The 24552-nt window shown below is 37.7% G+C and overlaps 2 protein-coding genes across 9 annotated transcripts in view; both read right to left on the reverse strand.

The window, feature by feature from the left end:
* Positions 1-3402, reverse strand: part of BRCA2 (BRCA2 DNA repair associated) — a 73072-nt gene extending 69670 nt beyond the window's left edge. Inside the window, exon 1 of the mRNA XM_044441620.1 lies at positions 1562-3402. The gene's annotated coding sequence lies outside the window, so the exon portion shown is untranslated. The remainder of the gene's footprint in view (positions 1-1561) is intronic.
* FRY (FRY microtubule binding protein) overlaps positions 1-24552 on the reverse strand; it is a 181151-nt gene that overhangs the window by 9879 nt on the left and 146720 nt on the right. For 5 of the 8 annotated variants that reach the window (XM_044441610.1, XM_044441615.1, XM_044441613.1 and 2 more), the window contains exons 45-59: positions 24118-24215; positions 23860-24030; positions 23347-23487; positions 19925-20104; positions 19202-19363; positions 18822-18896; positions 18071-18241; positions 14922-14930; positions 12303-12503; positions 11545-11706; positions 7630-7793; positions 6978-7167; positions 5650-5799; positions 3985-4083; positions 3409-3492 (exon numbers count right to left, since the gene is read on the reverse strand). In XM_044441610.1, the coding sequence (XP_044297545.1) occupies positions 3409-3492; positions 3985-4083; positions 5650-5799; positions 6978-7167; positions 7630-7793; positions 11545-11706; positions 12303-12503; positions 14922-14930; positions 18071-18241; positions 18822-18896; positions 19202-19363; positions 19925-20104; positions 23347-23487; positions 23860-24030; positions 24118-24215 (2057 nt within the window). Of the gene's footprint in view, positions 1-3408; positions 3493-3984; positions 4084-5649; positions 5800-6977; positions 7168-7629; positions 7794-11544; positions 11707-12204; positions 12504-14921; positions 14931-18070; positions 18242-18821; positions 18897-19201; positions 19364-19924; positions 20105-23346; positions 23488-23859; positions 24031-24117; positions 24216-24552 lie in introns of those variants that run through there. The other 3 variants (XM_044441614.1, XM_044441611.1, XR_006415838.1) reach the window with 2 other exon arrangements.

The following is a 24552-nucleotide window of genomic DNA, read 5'->3' on the forward strand; positions in this document are numbered from 1 at the left end:
CACACCTTTTTTCCTAACAGGAGAAAATCCATTAAAGGAAAAAGTAGCTGCAACAATGCCTTCTAACTGGTTGCACTAGGCACCCTTGGGAAGCACCCCTGTACTGGCTCAGTGGCCAGTCTAGTTTCTAACCATGTATTATGAACTCTTCCTAAGGAATAAAGATGCAACCGTGTTTACAGTTAGAAATGCACTGAACACTATTTTGAGGTAAAGGGGAGAGAAAGAAAACCTCCCGAAGCACTGAAGGCAGTGAAGTAGAACTGAGGGAATAGGCAAGATTCCCCCCACCCCCACTTCCATGGACACCAGTGTGGGGGAGGGGTTCCCACCAAAATGCTTTTAGCTGTAAAATGTACCCAGCAACAGGCTTCACAGAGGTCCTATGCATGTGATGCACAGAGATCATAAAGAACTTTATATTCCCAAATGTCATGCAGCTGATATAATCAGGCATTGTGCAAGAAAATATGAAGTCAAAAAGAGGCAAGAAAACCTGCTGTCAAATGCGGAACTGTTTGTTAGAGTTTGTCTGCATTAATGTGCATACATGTCAAAAAAGCATTCAATAATTATCAACTGAATTTACTTTTTAAAAATTAGTCAACAGCAGTGATGAACTGAATTCTTTCTGAAAATGTTGACTGTCCTGAGGAAACAAATACAACCCTGGAAGATTTCCTTGATTATGCTATGGATTCAAACCTACAGCCCCTTGACATGAGAAAAGGCTTTGAAAGTTCAGTTTAAAGACAGGAACATGTGGTGGAGTGAATGGTTCCACAGGACCCTTCCTTGATGTTTCCAATGTTCAAATTGACAAAGGGAATACAAGGCTTACAAAATTTCAGGACCAAAAGAAGGGGGCACCAATAGCACCAATTCTATTCATGCCTACTAAAAAGTAAGCCCCACTGAGTTTACTGGGTCTTATTCCTAGGAAACTGGATTGCAGCCAAAATAAACCTTTTCTTAAATATCAGAGAATGCATACTGGCAACTACTGCCAATAAGAGAATAATGTCATATCTTCATTTATAGGCATTGGGACAGTACAGTCACAATTTCAAAACTATTCTTGTACACAAGTGAGATTCTTTATGAGGATAAGTTTAGATTCTGAGATAAAATTCTTCACATAAAGTTCAGAGGAAACCATTTACTGATCTAGCAAGAACGATTTGTGTCAAAGGAAGCCTCCTTGAATGGAATTCCTTATTGAGCTGGGTCCTACCACTACCAAAGGATGCTCCATGGGAGTTAAAAAAAAAACCAAAATCCCTTCAGGGCTGCAGGTGTGGTGACTACAGATGAGTCCATATGTGAATACATCAAAGAAATGGTTGCAGGGTCAGATTTACAGGAAAAATGCAAATATTTATTTATTTGGGATATTTCTAGGCCGTCCAATCACTCTGAGTCCCTGGACGGCTCACAACACTTTGAAGACATCAAAGCTAAAATAAAATTGTAAACAATTGCTAAATCACTGTCACCTAATTTACCGCCTTTTGTCTTTCAAGCAGTGCGAGATAAACAGAAACATCCATTTTTAATTTACTCTTTCCTCCTTTGCAGAACCACAACTGTCTCTTCATTAATTTTCAGTTATAGCAGAAATGGGAGAACTCTCAGCACACCAGATATGCTTAGACTACAATTCCATCATTCCTGACCACTTTGCTGGGGCTAATGGGAACTGGGATCAAAAAATATCTGGAGGCCTAATTATCTTCTCCCTATTATTAAAAAAATAGGAGAAAAATGGAAAACTAGCAGTATTACTAAATGTGGGCTCTGTACAAGGTAAACAGAGTAAAAGTATGGAATCAAAGATCTAATGTTTGGTGCCAAGGTCTTAAAGCTACTTGTGCTAACTTTCCTTTATTCCTGTATAATGCATATGGCCAAACACAGAAAGAGAACCTGTGCAAACGGAGAAGAGAGATAATACAAGAAAGCAAGATAAACCAGAAAACAATTTAGAAGTTCAAAAACAAAGAACACTACAATTAAGAAGTTAGGATAAAAGGACAATAACAAATAGACAAAGATGAAGACAAACAAACAAAATTGACCAAAGAATCAAAAATCAAAAAAAAATCTCCAGCCTATAAAACAAAATATATGATTTTGCAATACTGCATGCTGACAGTATTTCAGACTATTTTTTTACTTCCAGATCATGAAAAGAATCTGTCATTATCGTAGTTACTGGTGTCACCATATGCTACTACATACTTGTATTTTCACTTGCTTCTGTCTTCTCAGAGGAGCTGGTAAAGAATGTAGCCTTAAGCCACTGGACTAAGAAAACCACTTTCTTTATGCACAATAACTGCTGTAACAATAGTCTGAACTACATCCACACCAACATACTGGAATAGGCAGTACATTTGCATCTGGGCTTAACTTTGTGCCATGGCATGGACTTATAAATCGTAGTGGGTTATTGCGTCATACAAGCCCAGTCTCTCTGTAGTTACTCCATGGTAAAGACAACACACTCTTCACTTGCCCAATGGCAACTTTACTACATAAATTTCAGGGACAATTTAGCAATGAAAACAGGTGCCAGGCCTATATCATAGAAAATATTAAGCCCTGATAAAGTATACTGTCACTTCAAGCCTGTAAGTGCGAATCTATGACAGACCAATGTGGTGGAAATATAAGCCACAGTGGTTTGGTGAGTGATGCAAAGCCCTGATGAGTTTGTCAGGATGGCTTAAGTTTGCGTCTTAACCCATCCTGCCAACCCATGGCTTTTAGCTCTTCTTGTTTCACTCATGATGGGCTCTTGTGCTTTCCAAATGTGAATGACAGAACCCATTGTGGCTTTTCCCCCAACTGTAAGCAAGTTTCTTGGCAAGAGCAACAAAGCTTCCTTTCTGTTCTCATTAGGTGGCTACCATGTGGCCCCCAAAGTGCCCAAGTGGCACTAAGGCGTACACAGCAAAAGCTTATCCACACACACAGTGTTCCTGCAAAGATGTTTGAGCTTTTTTTTTTTTTTTGGCAATTCAGACTGTGAAAGTTGGTTGTTAAGCCATAGCAATTCTTCCTTGTGAAAGAGGCAACTAGTTCACCTATTTCAAAGCAGGAAACTTTGGGACTTTTGTGAAGGAGCTAGTGTCTCCAAATCGGGAACATCTTGGGAAGATGCAAAACTCCCATGTATTCAGTTTATGGGTATAATTCCTCTTTGACAGATTTGCAGCATGCTCAGTTGGATATGACAAAGAATAATGGGGAGAAATGTAGCTCCGTTTCACTATGCTTTACAGTTGCTGTGATACCAGATTGTAATTAGAATTTGAAAAAAAATGTAAGACATACAAAAACCTTGCATGTGCTTAAGAAATAAGGCAGAATAATGCAAAAAAGAAAAAAAGAGTGCTTTATTACCTTTTCCTCTGAGTCTCCTGGCTGACAAGTGATAACACCATCTCTTGAACCCCCAGCAAATGTTGCCTTGCAGTTTGCCAGCCACTAATTTTTGAAAGAAAAACAAGGGGGCATCAGTACCATGATCAGCAAAGTGCTTTGAAATTTCAGGTTGACAGTCAGAAAATGTTACATTTTTTAAGTTGTATTTTTGAGGAATGCAGCTAGATTTTGTTAAATTGAATTTTCAGCAATGTTTGAACCATATTAATGGTGAATGACTATAGATGAACTATGAACTATCAATTATTCATATTTTAGTACATAACAATCCTAAGCAAGTTGACTCAAAAGTAAGTCCTACTGAGTTCAAAGAAACATACGTCTAGCAGATATGTTTAGGACTGTAGCCTATGTTTATTTTTAGGTTTTGCCCCACAAGAGAAATAGTCGAAACACACACACACACACACACACACACAATTTCCAGAGGGATAGTTGTGTTGCCTGTTACAGCAAAAGCAACAAAAGAGTCTTGTGCCACATGAAAGTTGAAGTTAATACAAAAAAAAAATAAAATAAAGCAAACCTGCTTACAGAAAGTGTTGCTTCTTTCCTGTTGTTATATGTGTCCAAATATTCTTGCAGTTCTAAGACACTGAATTTTAACTTCTCAAGAAGTCCACAAGAGAGAAGCTGAAACATTAAAGACATCATAGTAAACACTAAACTTTAGTTTTCTCACTGAAAATGAAAATCAAAAGTAGAAATAAGTCCCACTGAACTCAATGGGACTCTTTTCTGAGTCAAGGTAAATAGAATTGCACTGTAAGTGAGGTTGCTGGGAGGACCTGGGAAAATCACATGGGTATTGCCTGTGTTCTCTCCAACTGTCTTATTTGTAAGCACTTTAGGCAATGAGACAATGCATGCAAATGGTTCTTCAAAGTCTGTCAGAGCCAATTACCAGTCATCTAATATGTCTAAGGAACAGAATCCATGATGCCACTGCTGTATGTTTAGTTTCACTGAATACCAGTGTAAGTATACACTATGATCAGAAATCACGATACCACTGATTTCTCAGGTATAGCAATCTATGTGCTGAGTTGCCACCAATATTTAGGAAACCCAGGGAATGGCATGGAATTCAGTTGCTGAAAAGAGTGCCACATATGGAAAATGTGTGCCTATACAATCTTCTAGTGGATACTTTCACGGCTGTCTTTGTGGAATTTAGAACTAAAATCCAGAAAAGTAAGATTAATGATTAGCAGGAGACTGGATAAAGTGAGAATTGTGTCATGTGAAGAAGCCAATGAAGTGGTCGGTGTGTTGGATTGGAACCCAGGAGATCTGGATTCTAGTCCCCACTCAGTCACAAGCCTCACTGGGTAGCTTTGGGCTAGTTACTGACTTTCAGCCTAAACTACCTCACAGGATTTTTGTGAGGATAAGACTGGGGGGGGGGGGGGACGATTGTGGAATTTCCTGAAGGAAAAGAGGTAGGTGTATAGCCCACCCCTTCTCTGTCAGGGATCCCATATCTCAGTTTCAGGCTTTTAGTATGTATGTCTAATATGTTTTCAACTTTTCCTCACGTTTTTACTGAAGCTATTGTATGATTATGAATTTAATGCCATGTTGTGCTCTGTAACACATTTACAAAGAATTGAGCCACAAAGACTTAAATCCTGTAAATAAATTGTTCCAATTAAACATACTTGCTACATTACTATTATTCTTGTTACTAATTTTATTCCTGTTTCACTCCACAGTTGAAGCTCTCAGTCTTTACCCAATTTAAGCTGCTTTTGCTGATCATGGGATGTGACAGGCAGCTATTACATCACTAGAGTTTATTCCATGAACCATGAATATCTTACAAAGTTTTCTACAGGCTTTGGAATTTTCACCAAATGATACCCACACACTCTTAAGGGCCTTTCTTCAAAACAATGAGAACTAGACCCTTGTTTTGTTTTAATTAATGAAAATTGAGATTCTCAGGAGACAAAATTCTGCGATCATAACATGCTACGTATTTATACAGTCTCCCTATTTGTATTCATACAAAACATTAAAGACAGCTAGGGTAGGCTAAAGCTTTATTGATGCTTTATTTAAGGTTTATGTGCTACTACATATTTCTAGAGTATGCTCCAAGTCTATAAAAATTATGATCAACTTTTACAACTTCACATCTCTACTAGTTTTCTATGTATGGCACTTCTGTATGATAGGTCAAGTACCTATACTCACAGTTTCAGCATCTACAAAGAGGGTAGGGCATTCTGAACATGATGTCAGCATCTGAGATGAGCTCACAAACTTTGAGCCTATGCCTCGCAGATTGTCTCCTAGGTAACTGGCAGCATCACAAGTTAGAAAGCAGAATCTTTTCTGAATATTCTGTAAGAAAAATCATGCCCAGTATTTTTCAAATCTGAGTACTAATTTACTGCATTTGTTCAGTATGCATTTCTGAATACCGAAGAGGAAAAACAAATACAGCTTATGTGCTTAAGGCTATTAACTGCTGTTATGGTTTGATTAAACTGTTGTGTGTTCTGCTTGCTAAAATATTCTCACTTATTTTGTGATTTGCTCTCTTCTTTCCTGTTAGACTGAAACTACACAGTAGTTCATCCTGTTTTGTCCACAGCAATAACCAAGAGAATTATCTGTCCATTCTGGTCATTGTTTTGTTAATATCCAGTGTCAAATGGCCTATCAAACAATGTAATGAATGTTCCAATGCCAAGTCTACAGGAGAGGAAATCACAAGAGGCTTCAGTGTGTTTGGTTTCTCCCTCTGTTCAGAATCACTTGGCAAGTGTGCTTGTGTTTCTTGTACAGTTACTTTTTAAGAGGACTTTTCAAGCCATCTAAACTTGGGCTTCTGGTTACTGGAAATATTTGGTAATATTGCAACGACAGTTATGGGAATTTATTCTGTTGAAAATCAAAGCACTGTTATCAGGGTGTGCCAGTACTGCAAGAGGAAACAGTGTTTGCTCTCTTGCTAAGTAGTGTTTTTTTAAATTTCACTTCTGCTAAACAAAGCAATTAAAATGATGTGAGCTAGCAAACTAAAGCGTAAGACTGGGATGAAATGAAAGCGATCGTGTCAAAGTTGCAGTTAACAATTCTTGCAGTGAATGGAACATCTGAAGCATGAAGGTTCTAGCAATAGACCTTGAGATAGGCACCAGAGGTTATGTGTGAAGAAAGAAGGGCACACCTAGAGATGAAAAGAATGAGGGGTCAAAGAAGGGGACTCTGGGAAGGGGGCTATTATCCATTTAGTCCTGAATCTGGCAGTCCAATAGAATGTCCCACCAGTCATTGGGTTACTGTCTGACACGAAGCCTATTGCAATAATAATGTGTAATCCACAAATACAAGTATGTGGATATGTAGTAGTCCAAATATGTAGTCTGGAAAGTTAAGAGTCTAGACTATCTCCTGATAAATCCTGATAAGAGCTACAAAACATAATCAGGACCTGCATTTAATGTTGCCTGTAAAGACTGTTTGAATTTCACCAAATTATTGATAATGTGGGATTCCTAGAATTATTTTCTTACCTTAAACAGGGAAGAGAACACATGAAAAGTATATACTGCACAGGAACCATCAGAGTCACACATGAGCTGGTTAATATGGCTACGCCAGGCTTCTTCTGCATCATCACATGCAGCTGGTTGAAATGCAGCCAGGATAGCAGAAAAGAAGGGGGAAGGGGGAGGTGAAATATTCCTGTCACCATCACCAAAACTGGAAAAAAAGTCAACCAAAAAATTCTACAGTAAGTATAGAGAAACTATGTGCTGGTTTGTGCTCATTCATACAGTCTTAATGAGGGTAGAACAACCTTCCCCAACCAGGTACCATCCATATGTGTTGGACCACAACCCCCATAAAACCCAGGCAACACAGCCAACACATCTGGAGTGTGTTGGGTTGGTAAAGGCTTAGTTAAAGTATGAAGGTCTGAGAAAATGGCTTGACCATACCTTTAAACCTAGGACTAATATGTGACTCAAAATTTTATTTATACTGAGAGTTTTCTAATGTGTCCCTATTTTTGAGCTGATGTTCAATCCTGTTCTTGGTTTTATTTTATACATTTGATTTTAGTACTCTAAACCATTTAATGTATTCAATTTTTTGCAAGCTATTTTGAATATATTTACAAGGAAACAAATTTAGAACTTTTAACATCAAGTATACATATACCTGGCAAGTGCATATTGATCCAATAGTCTGTCACCCTTTTCTTCAGTTTCTGTCATATCTAGGCTAAAACTATCACTGTATTCAAAAGCTGCTGGGAGTTCATTGGTAGAGCCAGAGAGATCATCCTCTTGTACTGAGGTATCTTCTTCTTCAGCACCTTCAGTCTAGAGGGAATGGATTGGTTAACATTTCAGTTACATCATATCCTTAACAGTAAAACTGATACACTTCACAATATTCATGAAATAATAGATACATTGTAGTTTACCTATGAATCATCAGATACTGGCTTGTGTTATTTATTTTCAAAATACTCTTACTCAAAGGGCTGTTACAGTTAACCAACAACAAATATGTAAGAATAAAATAAATATTTCAGAACAAACTAAAAGAAAAATGTAATCATCAGTATCTTCTAATTTATTCTGTAAGTCCAAATAGCAGTCCTTTCAGAAAGCCATCTTTCCACAAGGTAGTCATGATACAGTGAAATAACTGAGTGCAATCCTATGCATGTTTAAACAAATGTCCTACTACTGTTTCTGTTTAAACATGCATAGGATTGCACCCAAGTGACTGAGTTCCAGAGAAGCATCAAAAAAGCTCTGCACCTGATGTGCAACTTAACGTGTGCAAAAGAGAAATCACAAAGCAGAGCATTTAATTTCAGAGGAAGGCTTATGAGAAAAAGTTGTTCCTAAGGTATTAGGATCCAGGCTATGTAGAGCACCTTGAACTGGGCTAGAAGTTAAGCAGACAGTGCGAAGCAGCCAAAAATAGGTGCAATGCAGCCAAAATGCATCTAAATTCTTGTAGAGTTGGTTACAATAATTTAAAAGGACGACTGCTGAAGCAGCATAGCATCATTATTGTAAATTCTCCATCAGCGAAAAAGAGATACTGTCTGCCAGCAGACTCTGAAAAGAATGCATTCCTGGCCAGTGGTGCACTTTCAAGCCCAGCAATGAAGCAGAGTCTGGAGGAATGCCAAAGTATCAGAGGGTATGATCCACACTGTCCTTAGCTAATAGACACTATTAAGAAATGTATATATTGACAGTATATTCCCTTAGTATACCTGTGTTTAAAGAAAAATTCAGCTTGCTTTCTCAAGTGAAACCTCAGTAACAGCACTCTAGGAGTTGAAGCTCCTGAGAACTTTAGTAGGAACTTCTGGAATGGCAAAGTCAACTTACATATTTACAGTGCCTAGAACCCAAGTGTGATTAATTCAGAATGTATCCAAAGACAGACCTTGCTAGTGAGAAGTCATGGTTTGTTAAAGGAAGTTAATCAAGATACCTTAAGTGTTATTCTTTGAATAATATTATGTGAAGTCACACACGTGGGATCATGCTTGCACAGATAACAGATTAGGACATTTCGGAAATTCTGAAGCAAGAGAGGCTTACTCAGTCTAGAGCAAAGCTTCTCTTTCTCTATACATTATGCACAAGATGGAAGACAGGGTAAGTGTCTCATTATTTCTTTATTCCCTCCCTGCTGCATTTCCACAGAGGTTCTGTTCACATGATGCCTATCTCCTGACAAGGATTGAAGGAAATGTGAAAAAAGGTCTCAGATTAAATACCCCTCCCACCCTGGCTACAGGCAATCCATTTGAAATATCTTGCTCAGGACATTCTTAACTAAGATAAGCTTATATGTGATATGTAAGATTTCCTCCCTGGTAAGTGAAATTTGTTGGGTTTATATTTAGCTATAAAATGACTTGGTCCACACTTTTCAAACTAATACCAGAACATAAATATCCTTCAGTTTTTTGCCACATTTCTGAAAAAAAAGCTTGCAAAAATGTGTACATTAAACAAATTACCATCATAAAGACAATACTTTAGAAGAAAGTGCTTGTAAAATGCAGGTGTTAAGGAAAATTGCATACACAGTATATTTAAATTGTGTAGGTTCAAAAAATCAATTGAAAAAATGACAGAGGATTCTTGGAACACATTAAAAGTTAGCCAAAGTATTATAAGTTTTCATGCACTATATTTGCTAAACACAACTATCCTGCAGGAGCTTGAAAAAATGCAAATATTATGGAAAAGAAATATCCATACTCCCTCCTATTGATGTGGCTCAGGGTCAATATACGTACAACAGGATTCTCTTGTCTCTGCATTATCAAAGGTGTCAGTCTATATTTGTACCTGGTAGTTTGATCACACTCTAGGAATTTACTGAAGAATGTGTTTTCTGTTCCCTGTTTCCTGCCAGAAGGCTAGTTAGATGCATCATAAATCATAATAGAAACATAGAAACAGCGCGAGTCAGAAAGGGCCTCCTGGGCCATCTAGTCTGAGTACAAATCTGGAAAACACTGAGAAACTAAGTATCTGAATTTTGCATGTGCCTTAGGGCTGGAAAAATCTATCAGAACCCTGAACAGTGTCTCAACAGGAATTTCCTGACTGTTAGAGATGGTAAGATTTCATAGCAGGATGCTGCGTACCTTCCAGCTACTTAATTGTGCCCAAACTAGGACACAAATGTTTCTTCCTTCAGAGTACAGCTACAAAAAGCAAGACTGCATTCAGCTAGACCCAGCTGCTTCATTGCCGCTTCTGCACTTCCAGATAGTTCCACTGTTGCTGCTAGGTGCTGAAGGCAACATGGGGAATGGATCTAGAATCAAGCAGAAAGGGCAAGGACCTACAGATTTCTTGGATGAGATGTTGGGGGTGCTAAGATTTGGCCTATTCTCAGGGATTGTAGGTTTCTCAAAGTTCCCCCTTTTACCAGTGCACATGATGGAGTCCAACAGTTCCACCACGCCAAAGGAAGTCTCTGGTTTCAGATTCTGACAATGAAAGGGCTTGAATAATTACATCAGAAATTAATTTGATTCTTCCCTTCCAATCTCGGCTTGTTGAGTTGTACTGGAGTTATAGGATACTTCTGAATTTCCTCTGAGTTTCACAAGGACTACTTTCAGAAAAAAAAAATCAGCAACCTCTTTTGTATATATAGAGAGCTCACCCACATGGCCTTTTCAGATCTGACTAAATACTGCTGACAAGTCCAAATGCAAAACAATTCCTTGTTTGGAATAAAATCCCTTTATGAACCTTCAACAACAACAAGAAAAATCAATCTTGGCTATACATAAGGCAACCCAACTCCTGATTCTCTCAGACAATTTCTGTTGTCATTACTGCCACATACTTATTTGTTCAGTGATTAGTTTTATCCAAAGCACCACCCATTTTCTTTGTATCATTTTTAACTAATTCTCTATACCAGCCCCAGGCCAACCTTGAAACATAAAACATGTTTTCCAACACATTATGGTTTTAGCATAGCTGTCAACATGTTCCATATGCAGCACTTGATCGTTCAGTGTCTCAGAAAAAAAGATCTTGTCCTTGGTTTGAGTTACAGAATGCTATTAATATTTTTGAAATGAAAGCATTTCCCCCAAAATAAAACTTCAGAAATAAGTATCTGGTATTAATACTAAGCTTTTACCAACCTTTTGATAATTGTGTCCAAGGCAAGCTTCATTTCAGGCAGCTATACAGAACAGCATTTAAGTTCTTTTTTAATTTACCAAAGTCAGATTATTACTGTAATCAACATTCTGAAAGTAGACCAAAGAGGCAAGAACTGAGTCCAGTTCATGCAGCTGCATAATAGAGCTCCCACATTTAGGAGAAAAATGTAATGTATGCTTACACCCACAGGGCAATTTTTCTATTGCCCTATTAAAGTTCGTGGAAGAAAGAGGTTGGCATTTCCCAAACACTGTTCCTTACTGGTCATTAATTATTGCTGGACATAGTGTATTTAAAATGTAAATATTCACTTTGAAACACTAAAATGAAACCTTGTAACCAAACAAGGAAAAATCCCTTTCTCAGTTGCATAAGAAATAGTTGACTGCAGTTCATTCACCTTAGAACCTTCAGACATCTGGAGATTATTCATCTCAGGCAAAGAAGCATTAAAACTAGAAGTTCTGGAACTGAAAGGTGGTGGAACTGCTGAAGCTGCTTCACATGGCGTGGAAAGTGAGTCAATGTGATTTGTGTCCTCAGAAGGAGAAAGCGTCATGATCTATTAAAAAAGGAATAAGATTTAGACTAAGGGCACAATCTACTGGGAGCTTCTCCTGTGCAAGCCACCCATCACTCCCATTAATTTGCAATGGTGTATGCATGGATTATACCCATCAAGGAATCATTTTTCCTATAAATAGTCTCTATACTTGAAAATATTGCAGCATTTTCTACCAATGATCACTGAAAATTGTAAACTTGTAATTCTGTTATTACATCATAAGATGTCTACGTAAGTCACAGAAGAAAACCAGCTTCGAAATTCTAGAAGTTATTTTTTTCTTCCTTTGAAGGTGTTTTACTGAAAACAGAAGCTTCATTTTCATAATCACATGTCAAAAGAGTTCAGATGGACCAGTTAACCGAGTATGACATACAACAACTCACAAAAATAAAGCATCACTGATCAGATCAGACATTTCCTGTATTTAGAGCTTGCCTCAAACCTTTTATAATTGCTAACAATGAAAAGAGAAAGCAGTTAGAACATACTTACCTACTTAAGGTCATTTGAAATCTGTTTGAATATAGAACACCAGCAGCTACATGTTTAATGTCCCATACTTTCTAGCAGCCTATAACTGTACTACTTACTAGCTCTGATTGCTCCAGGATCTGACTTGTTGTTAGGTCTTCCTCCTCCGATGACTCATCAGAGTCTTCATGGTTTATTTTGTTTAGGCTGGGTGTACTTCCTGAAAGTTGGCTTTCTTCCAGAAGCTGCATATCGCACTTGTCCAGACTATCAAGAGAACGCCTGCGTACACCCCAGTTGAAATTGTCCATGCTTTCGCCCTGAAATCACAGCATTGGTACGTTTCTCTCTACTGAGCTACTAATTTTCCTCAGTGAAAGGTTTTTTTAAAGCAACATTTCATAAGTTGGTAATGATTTAAATAATGTTTTATCCATAGGGGAAAATGTTTTCTATAAATTACCAGTATCTTAAAAAAAACCAAACCCTGAAGAATATGAAACTGTATGATGAAAAGGGAATTGACAACACAGTGGTTATCCAGCCTTCTTCAAAAACCCTCCTGCCTCCCAACCTTTGGTCTCTGAAGTGTTGTACCAGGCAAATTCAACTTACCTCCATATGGCTACACAGATGATACACTATAAAGACGTTGAGACACCCCCCACAACTCACATTAAAAGGTAAAACCCACCATTCCTGGGCAGGGTTTTCATTCTTTTGAAATTATCAGGAGTTATTTAAACAACATTTTCTTCTAATTGCTGTTGTATGTATTATGCTTAAGATAAGAGCATAACAGCAAACTACAAGTAAAATGTCTGGAGTTTTTGGTACTATATTTATGAACACAGGAGCAGAATTAAGATTGATGTGAGCACACTTTCAGTTCACCATGCACAATGTAAGGTACCAAATTGTCAGAGCTTTTAGCTTTAATCTGGATTGCACTGTATAGATTAGAAGTTATTTTCAAGCTTAAAAAACATCATTTTTATAATGAGCCAAGAGTTTATTTTCAAAATTAAGTTTCTTAAAGTCATGCTTTATTTATACATTTTATACCTGGTGAGGTCATGCAGTGAGATTTTATTCTTGTTTACTGAGGAGTAAATCCTGCTATATTCAACAGGGCTCACCCCTTAGTAATTGTGTTTATGATTGCAGCTTCAGTCATTAACATTCTGATAGACATGCTTGATTCTGGGTAGGGGTTGTAAGCATTTGTAGGACTGTCATAGCAGTTACAAATAGTTCCCTGCAGGTAGTGCTGAAACAAATACACAACACCAAGTGAAGATTAAGGAATGGAAAATAGCAATCTAGCTATGGGTTTTAACACGAATTTGGCTTCTGGAACAACTCCAGCTCCCTTGGCAGCTTTTGAGAGGAGAAACACACTTGCACAAATAACTGCTCGTGTTAACTTTCTTTTCATGTGAACAGTGTAACAGAGAGATAAATGTGCTGCATAATTGCTCTCCTTGCTTGTGATTTTTCCAGTTCACAAAAATGGTACCACAGTCTAACATCAGTAAGCCACTCATGTGAATAGCATTTGTGCAAGTGACCTGGTGGATTATTATGGGTATTGATGTGTATTGGTGGTTTATTGGTGAGGTGCCGCTTATTAGTAACTGGATTTTTGCAGGATTTTAAAATCTTTTATTACACCTTTTACTTAACAGTTTGGAATTCCCTACAATTTGACTGCATTTAAATGTTTTTTTCAGCACTAATTACAATGGGAAAAAGTGGTTATGACAGTCCATATGTAGCATCTTACTAGAACTCTCTTCCTCAACCCAGTCTCTTCCACTGCTATTTGCGAAGTCAGAGCAGAGGAACAACTACAGTGCTGGTGACTCCTCTCTTCCATTCATTTGCCCTTCTGCTGGTATTGCCATAGAATTTAGTCTGGCAGGATTCCATAAGCAACACCATGAAAATTCTAGCTACCCCCTAAAGTGCTGTGACTTGTCAGCAGAATGCTTGTTCAACAGGTGAATGCTACTTCCTCATTGTTCCCGACATGGCTATTATTCAGGAATCAGGTTAAATGTAATCTGAACTGGAAGAGTGTTCTTTCATAATTAGCCTGAATATCAGTCTTTATCTATTAACCTATAGATGGATCTGTCTAGCTATTTCCAGTATATATCAAACATTCTATGATACTCTGAATTGCTGTAAACTCCCCAGTGAGCTTTGGCTATTGCGCACTATGAAAATGAAATAAAGAAAATAAATACAATTGTGTATTTGGGTTCTGATTCGATATAGCCTAATTCTTGCATTATGGTCATGTGAAGTATCATATATTATGAGGTATTCCAAAGTTGATCAAGCATTCTATTAATGTGCCACATATGTACCCATATATACCCAGTATGTTATATACAATATCCAGTACATTTAAAGGACAAGTCACACTGGTTTATTACTTGAAAAATCCACATTACTTAGGTGGATTTGTAGGCCACATGACTTCTAGATTTCATGAATCTCACCAATGTTGAGATCAGTCAATCCCACTCTAGTTATTACAGTAGACATAACATGTAAGCCAGCTCCTAGTTCTTTAGAATGCTAAAACATTTCTAAAGCACAGCATGAAGTGGAAACCTCCATACATGTAAACAAACACACACAGATACTGAAAGAGCACAATATATCACAGGCTACAAACAATGCATTATATCTACTAGTATGTGTGAGTTCAAACAGCATTATCTTACCTGAAGTTCCTGAATAGCAGATATATCAAATAGGAAACAAATAAAGAAAAGTATTTGTAAACACACTTATGTTTAAACATACTCTTTTTGTTATCTGCCTTACAATCTAACATACTGCAATTAAACTGACATTTTATTCCTATCTTTGATTGTTACAAAAATTTAAATTAACACAATAGTGGCTTTCGTAGCCTAACTAAAATATGACATAACTACATCTGGAGATCCTGGGGTCAATCTAAACAGCAATTAATCTTCATATAATAACTGGAAAATAAGGTACTAAAAATGAATTGGTTAGCCTATACTTCCTGGCACTGTTTAATTCATTTAGGTGCACAGAAAAATCAGATCTACCAAATCTAAATTATACTTTTAAATTAAGAAAAGGAAGCTGCGATCCTATCCCTACTTACCTGAGAGTAAGCCCCACTGAACTCAATGGGAATTACTTCCAAGGAAAAATGTGTAAGACTGCACTATAAAACATTATTGTGTCTTCTCTCAGGTCAGAAGTTGCTCCCATATTTTTATTTGTTAAAAAGTTAATTGTTAAGGCATTTCAGGGCAAAGATGTGAGACTCAATAACAGGAAATGCATTACAGCACTGCCTAATAATGTTGCTATTGTTAAAAGTGAATGTGTTTTTCCATTCTATAGCTCAGTTTTAAAGGCTGTGTATCTCCAAGCTGAGAGCAAGCCTATTCTCTCTGATGTATAAGTTCTGATCACAGGTTATGGGATCCTGGAGTACCCAACTGTACTGAAATCTGTATGAAATCTGTTGTGGTTCACTTACTTGGAATAACTGTATCATTTCAGAACTGACACAGTAGATTTAGCCCTGAGCCTATCAAGGTTAAGGTGAAATCTTACCAGTGTGCCTACTATTACTGCCCTAATTCCTAATAAGTGAATTACAATTCCTCACATACTAGTGGCTAGAGAGTATTAGCAATTTTTGAGACATAATTATATTATTACTACTACTATCGTCAGCCTTTTCCACATGCACAGCCTTATGCAAAAAAGAAAAACACATAAAATCATGAAATTAAAAAGAGTGTAATAATATTTAGAGCAAAGTAAATGCTTTAACATAGACTGCGTTGCCACAAGGAGACATAAACGCTACAGCATCTCCCACATGTTCTACACATTAAGCAAAATCATGCTGTAGAGTCCTTCTTCCACTGTTCCATAGGAAGAACAGTTTTTACTATTGCTCTAAAAATGCTACCTGTACAAAGAAAGCTAGAACTTCAAGTGAAAAAATAGTATCTGTCAGGCAAGGGGACACTTCTCATACAGTACTGGTGTGTCAAAAGCTGCTTTACCCTGACACAGATGATCGTCCATTTAACCTGCTACTGTGACAAGCAGATGTTCCAAGGCTTTCTCATCCCTGCCACCAGAGACTGAAGGGGATTAACTCTGGACAAGCATATCTTCACTACTGGGCCACTCAAAATATCCTGTGGCTTTCATCTGACCAGAGACCATATTGTTTAAAACATTTCAGATTTCTTGGAAGTGTTCTGCTCCATCAAGCATGCCTTTAAAATGCCCCAAACTTAAATGTATTCCAGGGAACTCAACTTCTTTTGAGTTCAACAGAATTAACTTCCAAAACAGAATTCTACAACCAAAAGCAGAGTAACTCAAAGACAAAGTACTATACTTTTGTCTGTACATTTTGTCTATACACTCACTATACATTTACTGAGCTACACTCAAATGCCTAAAAGCATCTAACAACAATTTTTTAAATATTTGATTTGGACTATCATAATGTTATCATTCAGAGCCAAATCAACCAGGCAGTGTTTGATGTTACTACATCACAAGGGATTCCAGGCAACAGCTGCTAATTGTACCTTCCTGCTGCATTTTTACCCTTTGTAGTTAAAACTTTGTTTTCGACAAGTAACACTGCTGTACTGAGATGCAATTTTTAGAAGGGGCCTGGGATATCAAGTTGTCTCTCACAGCATCCTCCAAAGCACAGATCCCCCTGTTGGCCTGGGATTCACAACCACAGCCTTCCCTGTGGCTGGCTGAGGGATGATGTGAATTATAGCTCAACACATCCAGAGGACACTAGGTTGGGGAAAGCTGTGCTAAATGGCATTTATCTTTTGGATGGTAGGAAGAGAAAGGGAATAGACTACATAACATGTGGCACAGATGTACCCACATGGGCAAGATACTGCCTGTCCAAAGTTGCTCTTCTTTACTTGTTGACCCTGCTTCCCCTCCTACTCATTCACTGCCCCTTTTTGTGTGTAGAAGAAAGTGGGACATGACATTGTTGGTATATCTAATGCTGACTCTTTTTCCAGTTAAAAAGAAATAATTATTCCCAGAGGAAAATCTACATTATTAGTAAAATGCTTAAGAGAGAAAGAAACAAAAGAAAATAAAAAACAGGAAGTCCTTTGCCCTTCAAGTATATGATGTCAACTGAATAATATGCTCTTGCAGCAACTCCACTTAAAGACAAACTGACAGGCTTTTACCTGCCAAGACCTGATTCAAGGCCCCCAGGCTTCTGTTTTTCTCCTACAGGAGCTGACAGAATTGCTAACAGATACAACAGAGCAGTAAGTGCTCTGTGCCTTCAAAGTGTTTATGCTGCACCAACATCACATATGTGCATGGACATATATGGGCCTAAGTTTAGGTTTTTGGATGGTCATTGATGAAATTAGGTGATTGTTTTGTCATGTGATGTGTTCAGGCAGTTTAAGGTCTGTATTCAAAGTCTGCATTCTGCTAACAATTGGGAATTTCAGACAACTGGATGTTCTGAATCTATTGTTTCATTTTAATGGCTGGAAAACTTATTTATGTAGTTCATTAGATTGTTCAACTCTAGCCTAACATACAGTTTCTGTAATAATTGAATTATGTCTTGGGTAACAAAAAGAATCAGGGAAAGAGGGTTATGCTACTTGCCAAGAGTTATGCTACTGAACTGATGCTGTGTAAACCCTCTGTCCCCATAAAGGTTCATGCAAAATAAAGTGTACAATTGCTCTGTTAAGCCTTTCTTCAAATATAAAAATAATCTTTACTGCTGAAAAGTGTTAAAATGTGGTTTAGCCTGAGGCAAGAGCAAAGTTCTTTCAAAGAGAATGTACTGTACCTCCCCATCCTCCAGCTCCACGTCTAGGAAATCGAAGTCCCTAAAGACTCTGAACTGCTGCTCGCTGTTTGAATCATCCATGTTCTCTTGCTCGCGTGCTCCGTCCTCTGAAGCCACCAGGCTTGTCTGGTGCTCAATCAGATCCAAATCTCCACATGAAGAAAAAATTACCTAAAAAAAGGCAAGATTTTCTTTTCACAACTTGTTCTTCTGTGCTCTTTTCTGTTAGTAAAAGTCTAATGGGCTATTCAGAAGGCTGCGTTTTCAGTACACACCTAATTCCTTCAGTGGGTATTTTTAGAAGGCTCTTTTTATTATTTATGTTGGACAGGTGCCTTCAGATTAAACTTGTACAAAGGCACAACTTGGAGCTGCAGAAACACGTCCAGGCTACCTCCTGATGATGCTGTCTTTAGTGCTTCTGTGCATTTATGGGAACGCAATTGCAGAAAGGGCATGCAGGAAGAATATAACCAATTCAAGCACTGAGGCTCTCAGCTTTGCCTCAGCCCTGCCTTTCTAGCTGTATTTATGCATGGATCATTTCCATGCATAGATCTCTCATGCTCTGCCAAATAACTCTTTTTCATAGCTTACATTTGGCTGAGAAATATCAAGCACTGCTAATTATGAAAGAGTTAGACCATGCCATACTAATGGAAGACAATGTTTAGAAGTAAACATCTAAATTAATTATGAAGGAAAATCTGAAGAAAATCTGAGAAAAATTGAAGGAAAATCTGAGACTTACTGAAGGGTTTTTGCTCAGGCCAACTTCTTGACCACAAAGAGTAAGAACATGCACCAATTTTTCTTTTGTTCTTTTCTTTAAAAAAGATAGAAAATGTTAATCAGTGTCATACACATTTGTGTTCTAATAATGGAGAAAAGGTATTAGGAGAGGGATATTAATGAGATCCACAAACTCCTCCACTTGATTCCTCCCAATTCAGACAAATCATACCACCCCCTGCCAAGTCTTCTAAGAAAAAGTATCTGTGTGGATTGGTACAAAAACTAATAGGGTTCAGTTCACTCTGGACAAACTAAATTTGACTACTATAAAGAAATAGTCTAAAGTAGTGTGGTTTTAGTAATTATTCCATTTAAGCTACTGGGTGTGAATTTTACCTGAGAATACTGTGGCCTCTTCCAGCTAACAGGAACAAGGACATTGGAGTTAGACCCAGAAGATGTTGAAGAGGTACTGCGTGTGACAGGCATTATTCTAGGTTTTCCATCCCGGCCTGAAGAACTCTGTAACTCATCATATCGTCTGCCAATAATTGGAGTCTTAAAAGAAAACAGGATATTATATTTTAAATGTATTTATATACATTATCTCTTTGATCCATGGAAGGACCTTTAATGCAAATCAACAATATCTCCTAGATTAAGTGGGAAGAACAGTGGCTTTTCAAAGGCCACTGAGTAAATCTGAGGTTGAGATGTGAATTAACAACACATACCCTCAATACTCAAAGGCAAAGCACTAATAAACCACATCCAGGGTGATTTATATGCAGCTTCTATATAATACGCAGCTTCTATATAATTCATTTACTTGTTTCTATTTTCCAAAAGTACATTAGACTGCAAGAGAATGTGGCTTTTCTAAAAACTGTGTTTCTTGATATTGTTACTATAGCTTGATTTTGTTTACTACTTATTGGCTCACTTGCAGAGGCACAACTGCTAGCAAATGAAGATAGAAAGTCTGGAATATGACAGGAACTGTTTATTTGTTTTTAAAGTATTTATTTATTTTAACTTCTATCAGAAACAACTAGTTCATCAGGCTTTCATGGAGGCAGGCACTGAACATATTGGTTTATTGTGGGAAAAAAATAGTACCTCAGAAATATCAAAATGGAACTCTAACGTTTTTCCAGGCAGTTCCTTGGAAGCACTGTTCCATACTCGATGTATTTCCATTTTTGAAAGTTCACTGTGCTTGTAGGAAGGTAAAACCAAGCTTGCAGAGCGTGAAACTACCAACTTAAGTATATTCAGGGCTTCTCGCCAGTGAATGCTCTGAAATAAATGCAAAGAAGACAACCTGTTATATATAGGTGCAAATAAAATCTATGAAGAAAATTAGGAACACTGCTTATAAATACAGTGATTCAGTATTAAATATTTACCCCATAGCAAGTTTCTGTTTAACAATAGTAGTTAGAAATACAATTCAGACACAATATCTAAAGTGTATACAACAGTAAAACTGGAATATTATATTATCAACCCATCAAAGCATTAATGATTCATTGATGATTAGAACAGCATTCTAATTTTGTTCTGTTATACTGTTATTTGACACAGAATTTGGCATCCTACCATTCTTTCTCTGTTAAAATAGTTTTAACTAATGTACTTCTAGAAAAAAGTGGGCAATATTTGAGTAGTCTTCAGAGAATTTTTCTTACACTATGCTTCAGAATGCATTTTTTCTTACACTAGAGCTTCAAATAAAATTCCTCTGATGCTTGAAATGTTTCAGGATTTCTTCATAATCAATCAATTTTCATCTTTGCACACTTTTTGTGCATAACACATGTGCAGAAAACAGCAGCATCTGGAGTGCAGTAAAAACTTTGGTGCAGAAGGTGGGCAACATCCAAATATTGAGGTTCACACTGCCCCCCCAGGAACTCTGGTGCAGCAGCAGAAGCAAACAGGGTTGTTTTAAAGCAGAATGAAAAACAGAGGTGTTGTAATCTTGCACTGATGAAGAAATTATATATCTTCAGGTACAAAGAGGCCAAGCAGAAATGACTTCTTCCAGAATACACTGTCTATTTATTAAATTCATTAACACTGAGAAGAATATACAACAACCTGAAACACTATGGCATGTTCTACTGGGATGACTGGTAATAATTTTATGAGGCAATCTTGCATGTACTAAACAGAGATCCTGAGTGATACAAAAGACTACAAAGAAACTGACCTACAGGAGTACTTAATTTGTTACTGTTCACTGTTAATTTGAAAAATTCATTAAAAAACCCAAAATAACTTCTTTTTCTACTGTTGCAACACCAAACTTCAGCAGCATACTACTTCCTTCTTTTTAAAGGGAATTTTTCACTTACTGCTGTGTACCTTTGGACAGTGAAAGTAAGACAAGCTAAGTCTGCAAAACTGGCCGGGGTGGCCTCCTTTGCTTTAGTGTTTTCGCCCCTGGCTACCATTCCCTGTTCCCCTTTCTGCTAGCACTATTAGCTCCGTCAGAAGCTACTCCTTGAGGGAAAAAAGGACAAGTTGCTTGGAAATGCAAATCTTGGAAGCAAAATAAATCCTATTATACAACTGCTTTTAAAAGTGAGTTTGAATTCTGCAATTAATTCTGACTGCATTGATAACCCAGAATACATTAATCCCTAACCAAATGGTGATCAGTTGTAGCATACTGGAGACATTAGCTGGAGACAGTGGGTCAGTTCAGACAACATGAAAACATGGCCTGTAAATATTTGAACAAGCCATATACTCCCGTGTTTACTTCCCTACTCCATTCAGGTTCCCATCTTCTATGATTTCGTAACAAATCATAGTTGGCCAATTTTATATTTTAAGGATAAGCTGTGGTTTGCTGCTAAACTGGAAATGAAAGGCAAGCCTGTAGCCACCAGTAAGCACTTCACTAGGCTAATATGGAAAGAGGGAAATGAGAGAAAAACAGGGCTAATGCCTTCCTTCAGCTTCGGCTGATTAATCAGCTGCGCCCCTACCTGGAGTACGACTGCCTGGCGACGGTGACACACGCGCGGGTGACTTCCCGCCTAGACTTCTGTAACGCGCTTTACGTGGGGCTTCCCCTGAAGACAGTCCGAACACTTCAATTGGTGCAAAATAGAGCTGCCAGGTTGCTGACGGGGACGGGGCGTTATGCTCACATGACTCCAGTCCTCCATCAGCTTCACTGGCTTCCCATTGAAGCCCGGGCCCAATTCAAGGTGTTGATTATGACCTATAAAGCCCTAAACGGCTTGGCTCCTGGCTACCTGAACGAGCGCTAACGTCCGTATATGCCCGATCGCCCTTTGAGATCTGCGGGAGAGTCCCTTCTCCGGGAACCCTCCATGAAAGAAATTAGGAGAGTAAGTACTCGGAGGAGGGCTTTCTCTGCGGTGGCACCCAACCTATGGAACTCACTCCCCAAAGAGGTCCGCCTGGCACCGTCGTTACTGGTTTTTCGGCGCCAGGTAAAGACCTTTTTATTTAAACATCATTTGAATTGTTAAAACATATGATCTGGCCAGGGCAACTTCTTCTCCCTTCTCTTTCTCCTCCTATATTTTTATTTACTTAAGTTATACTGATAATTTTAATCTTATATTTGTAAACCAATGTATTTTTTGTATTTTGTATTTAATGGTAATTTATTATGTGCTATTGTATTTCATTGTATTTTATCGTGTTGTAAGCCGCCCCGAGGTTTCGGCAAGGGGCGGCATAGAAATGTTATAATAATAATAATAATAATAATAATAATAATAATAATAATAATAATAATAAATTCCACCAACCATGCTAAAAAATTATTTTCCCTTATTCCCTCCTATGTTGCTGTTACTTTGAGCATCATATCTTTGACAATTGAAGTCCAGGCCCAATTTAAGGTGCTGGTGATGACCTATAAAGCTCTAAATGGCTCGGGCCCTGGATACCTGAAAGAGAGCCTTCTTCCCTATGTGTCCTCCTGCCCCTTGAGAACTAAGGCAGAGGTCATCCTCTGGGATCCCTCCCTGAAAGAGATTAGGAGGGTGGCTACCCAGAGGAGGACGTTCTCTGTGGTGGTGCCCTGACTGTGGAACATGCTCCCCAGAGAGGTTCACCTGGTGCCAATGCTTCTTTCCTTTCAGCACTCCCATTATTTAAATTGCTAATTTATTCTAATCTGTGGTCTCAGATCTAATATTGGATGCTGTGCTACTTTTACTTTTTTATTTTGTTGTTGTTGTTGTTGTTGTTGTGAACTGTCCCAAGGTGTCTGTGATGGGATGGTATACAAAAGTTTCAGACAGACAGACAGACAGACAGACAGAGAGAGAGAGAGAGAGAGAGAGAGAGAGAGAGAAGTGTCTTTGTAGAATGTTAGCCTGTAGACTGGGATAGTATGGAATAGTATTAATTGGCTAAATGTAAGTCTTTCTTGGAGCCTTTTTGGCTGAGGAGAGACATAAAGAAGTCCATAAAATTAAAGTGTATGCATGAATGAGTGAATGCACACTGTTTTTGTACAAGTTCTAGAACATAAATAAAATACTTACCTGCACATATTTTTCGATAGTTTTTAACACTTCCATGTTAAACTGTTTCACAGGAATGCCTGACAGGTCCATATAACTAAGAAGACTGTAGATTATCTGCAAAAGTGACTGCTGCATGCTGGGAAGTCCTTTTTCCAGGAGCTGTGAGAAAGCACAGAACAAATGCATAACTTTTCTTTATAAAAAAAATTAAAATTGCTGTTACCAAGGCCAAATGATTAGTTTTCACATACAACTCTAAAAATCACACATGTGAATACCAGTACACCCAGTTACTTCATCTGTTGAATTATAGATTCTTGACACAGATAAGGAGTTTACAAATAACTTATTTTGCATCAGTTATAACCATCATGGATTAACCTATGGATTTTACAACAAATCTACCATATATGGGTAACAGAGAAGATTATCTACAGGGCATTTGTCAGCTGGACAAACAAAATTCTATCCCTAGACATTTAGAAATTCTGTCAGAGAAAATAGAAAATGACCTGATAAGTTAAATCATACCTCAGCCAAATAGGTAACCATGTTCAGAGTAACATCAGCAAATGCTTCATGTAGGTAACGGCAAACAACATTTACCCAGGTTGCACAATCTCTTGTGTAGCTATGTGTTTTATAAAGAGTCATGACATGTGCAAGATTTGACAGCTTGGGGTTCTTTTCCTCTAGACAGACCTAATAACATATAAATATCAAACGACAGTAAGTACAAAAGTAATCTGGGGATTTAATAATCCATAGAATAGTAAACATAGTTGGTACCTGAGCAATCCTCTCTGCTATATCCTTGCAGAACTGGTTTGGGCCATCAAAGTGCTGAATTAAATGAGGCAGGAGGCATAACACATTCAATGGGAACCCTGGCATCAAAAAGTAGAAATGTGGGAAGTAATAAACATTATATATAGTTTATATGGAATTATAAACTATGCTTTCAGAACAAAGGCATATACTGTATATTGCCTATACAAAGTCATATATATTGCTTATACCTAAAAACATGTGGCATTTATGCCAAAACATGCCAGCCACATGCCATGTGGTTTTATATCAATATATCAGCCTCATTTTTTATTACTAAGATAGTAAGAAAATGCTACCTGTGCATATTTTCAGGATAAATCTTTATTTCTATATGCAAGCCATAATGGTCAGTAGCAATTAAGACTAGTTACATATTCCTTATAATAGATGCTT

The sequence above is a fragment of the Varanus komodoensis genome, unplaced genomic scaffold (genome assembly GCF_004798865.1).
Source record: "Varanus komodoensis strain SLA01 unplaced genomic scaffold, ASM479886v1 scaffold4, whole genome shotgun sequence".
Taxonomy (NCBI): Eukaryota; Metazoa; Chordata; class Lepidosauria; order Squamata; family Varanidae; genus Varanus; species Varanus komodoensis.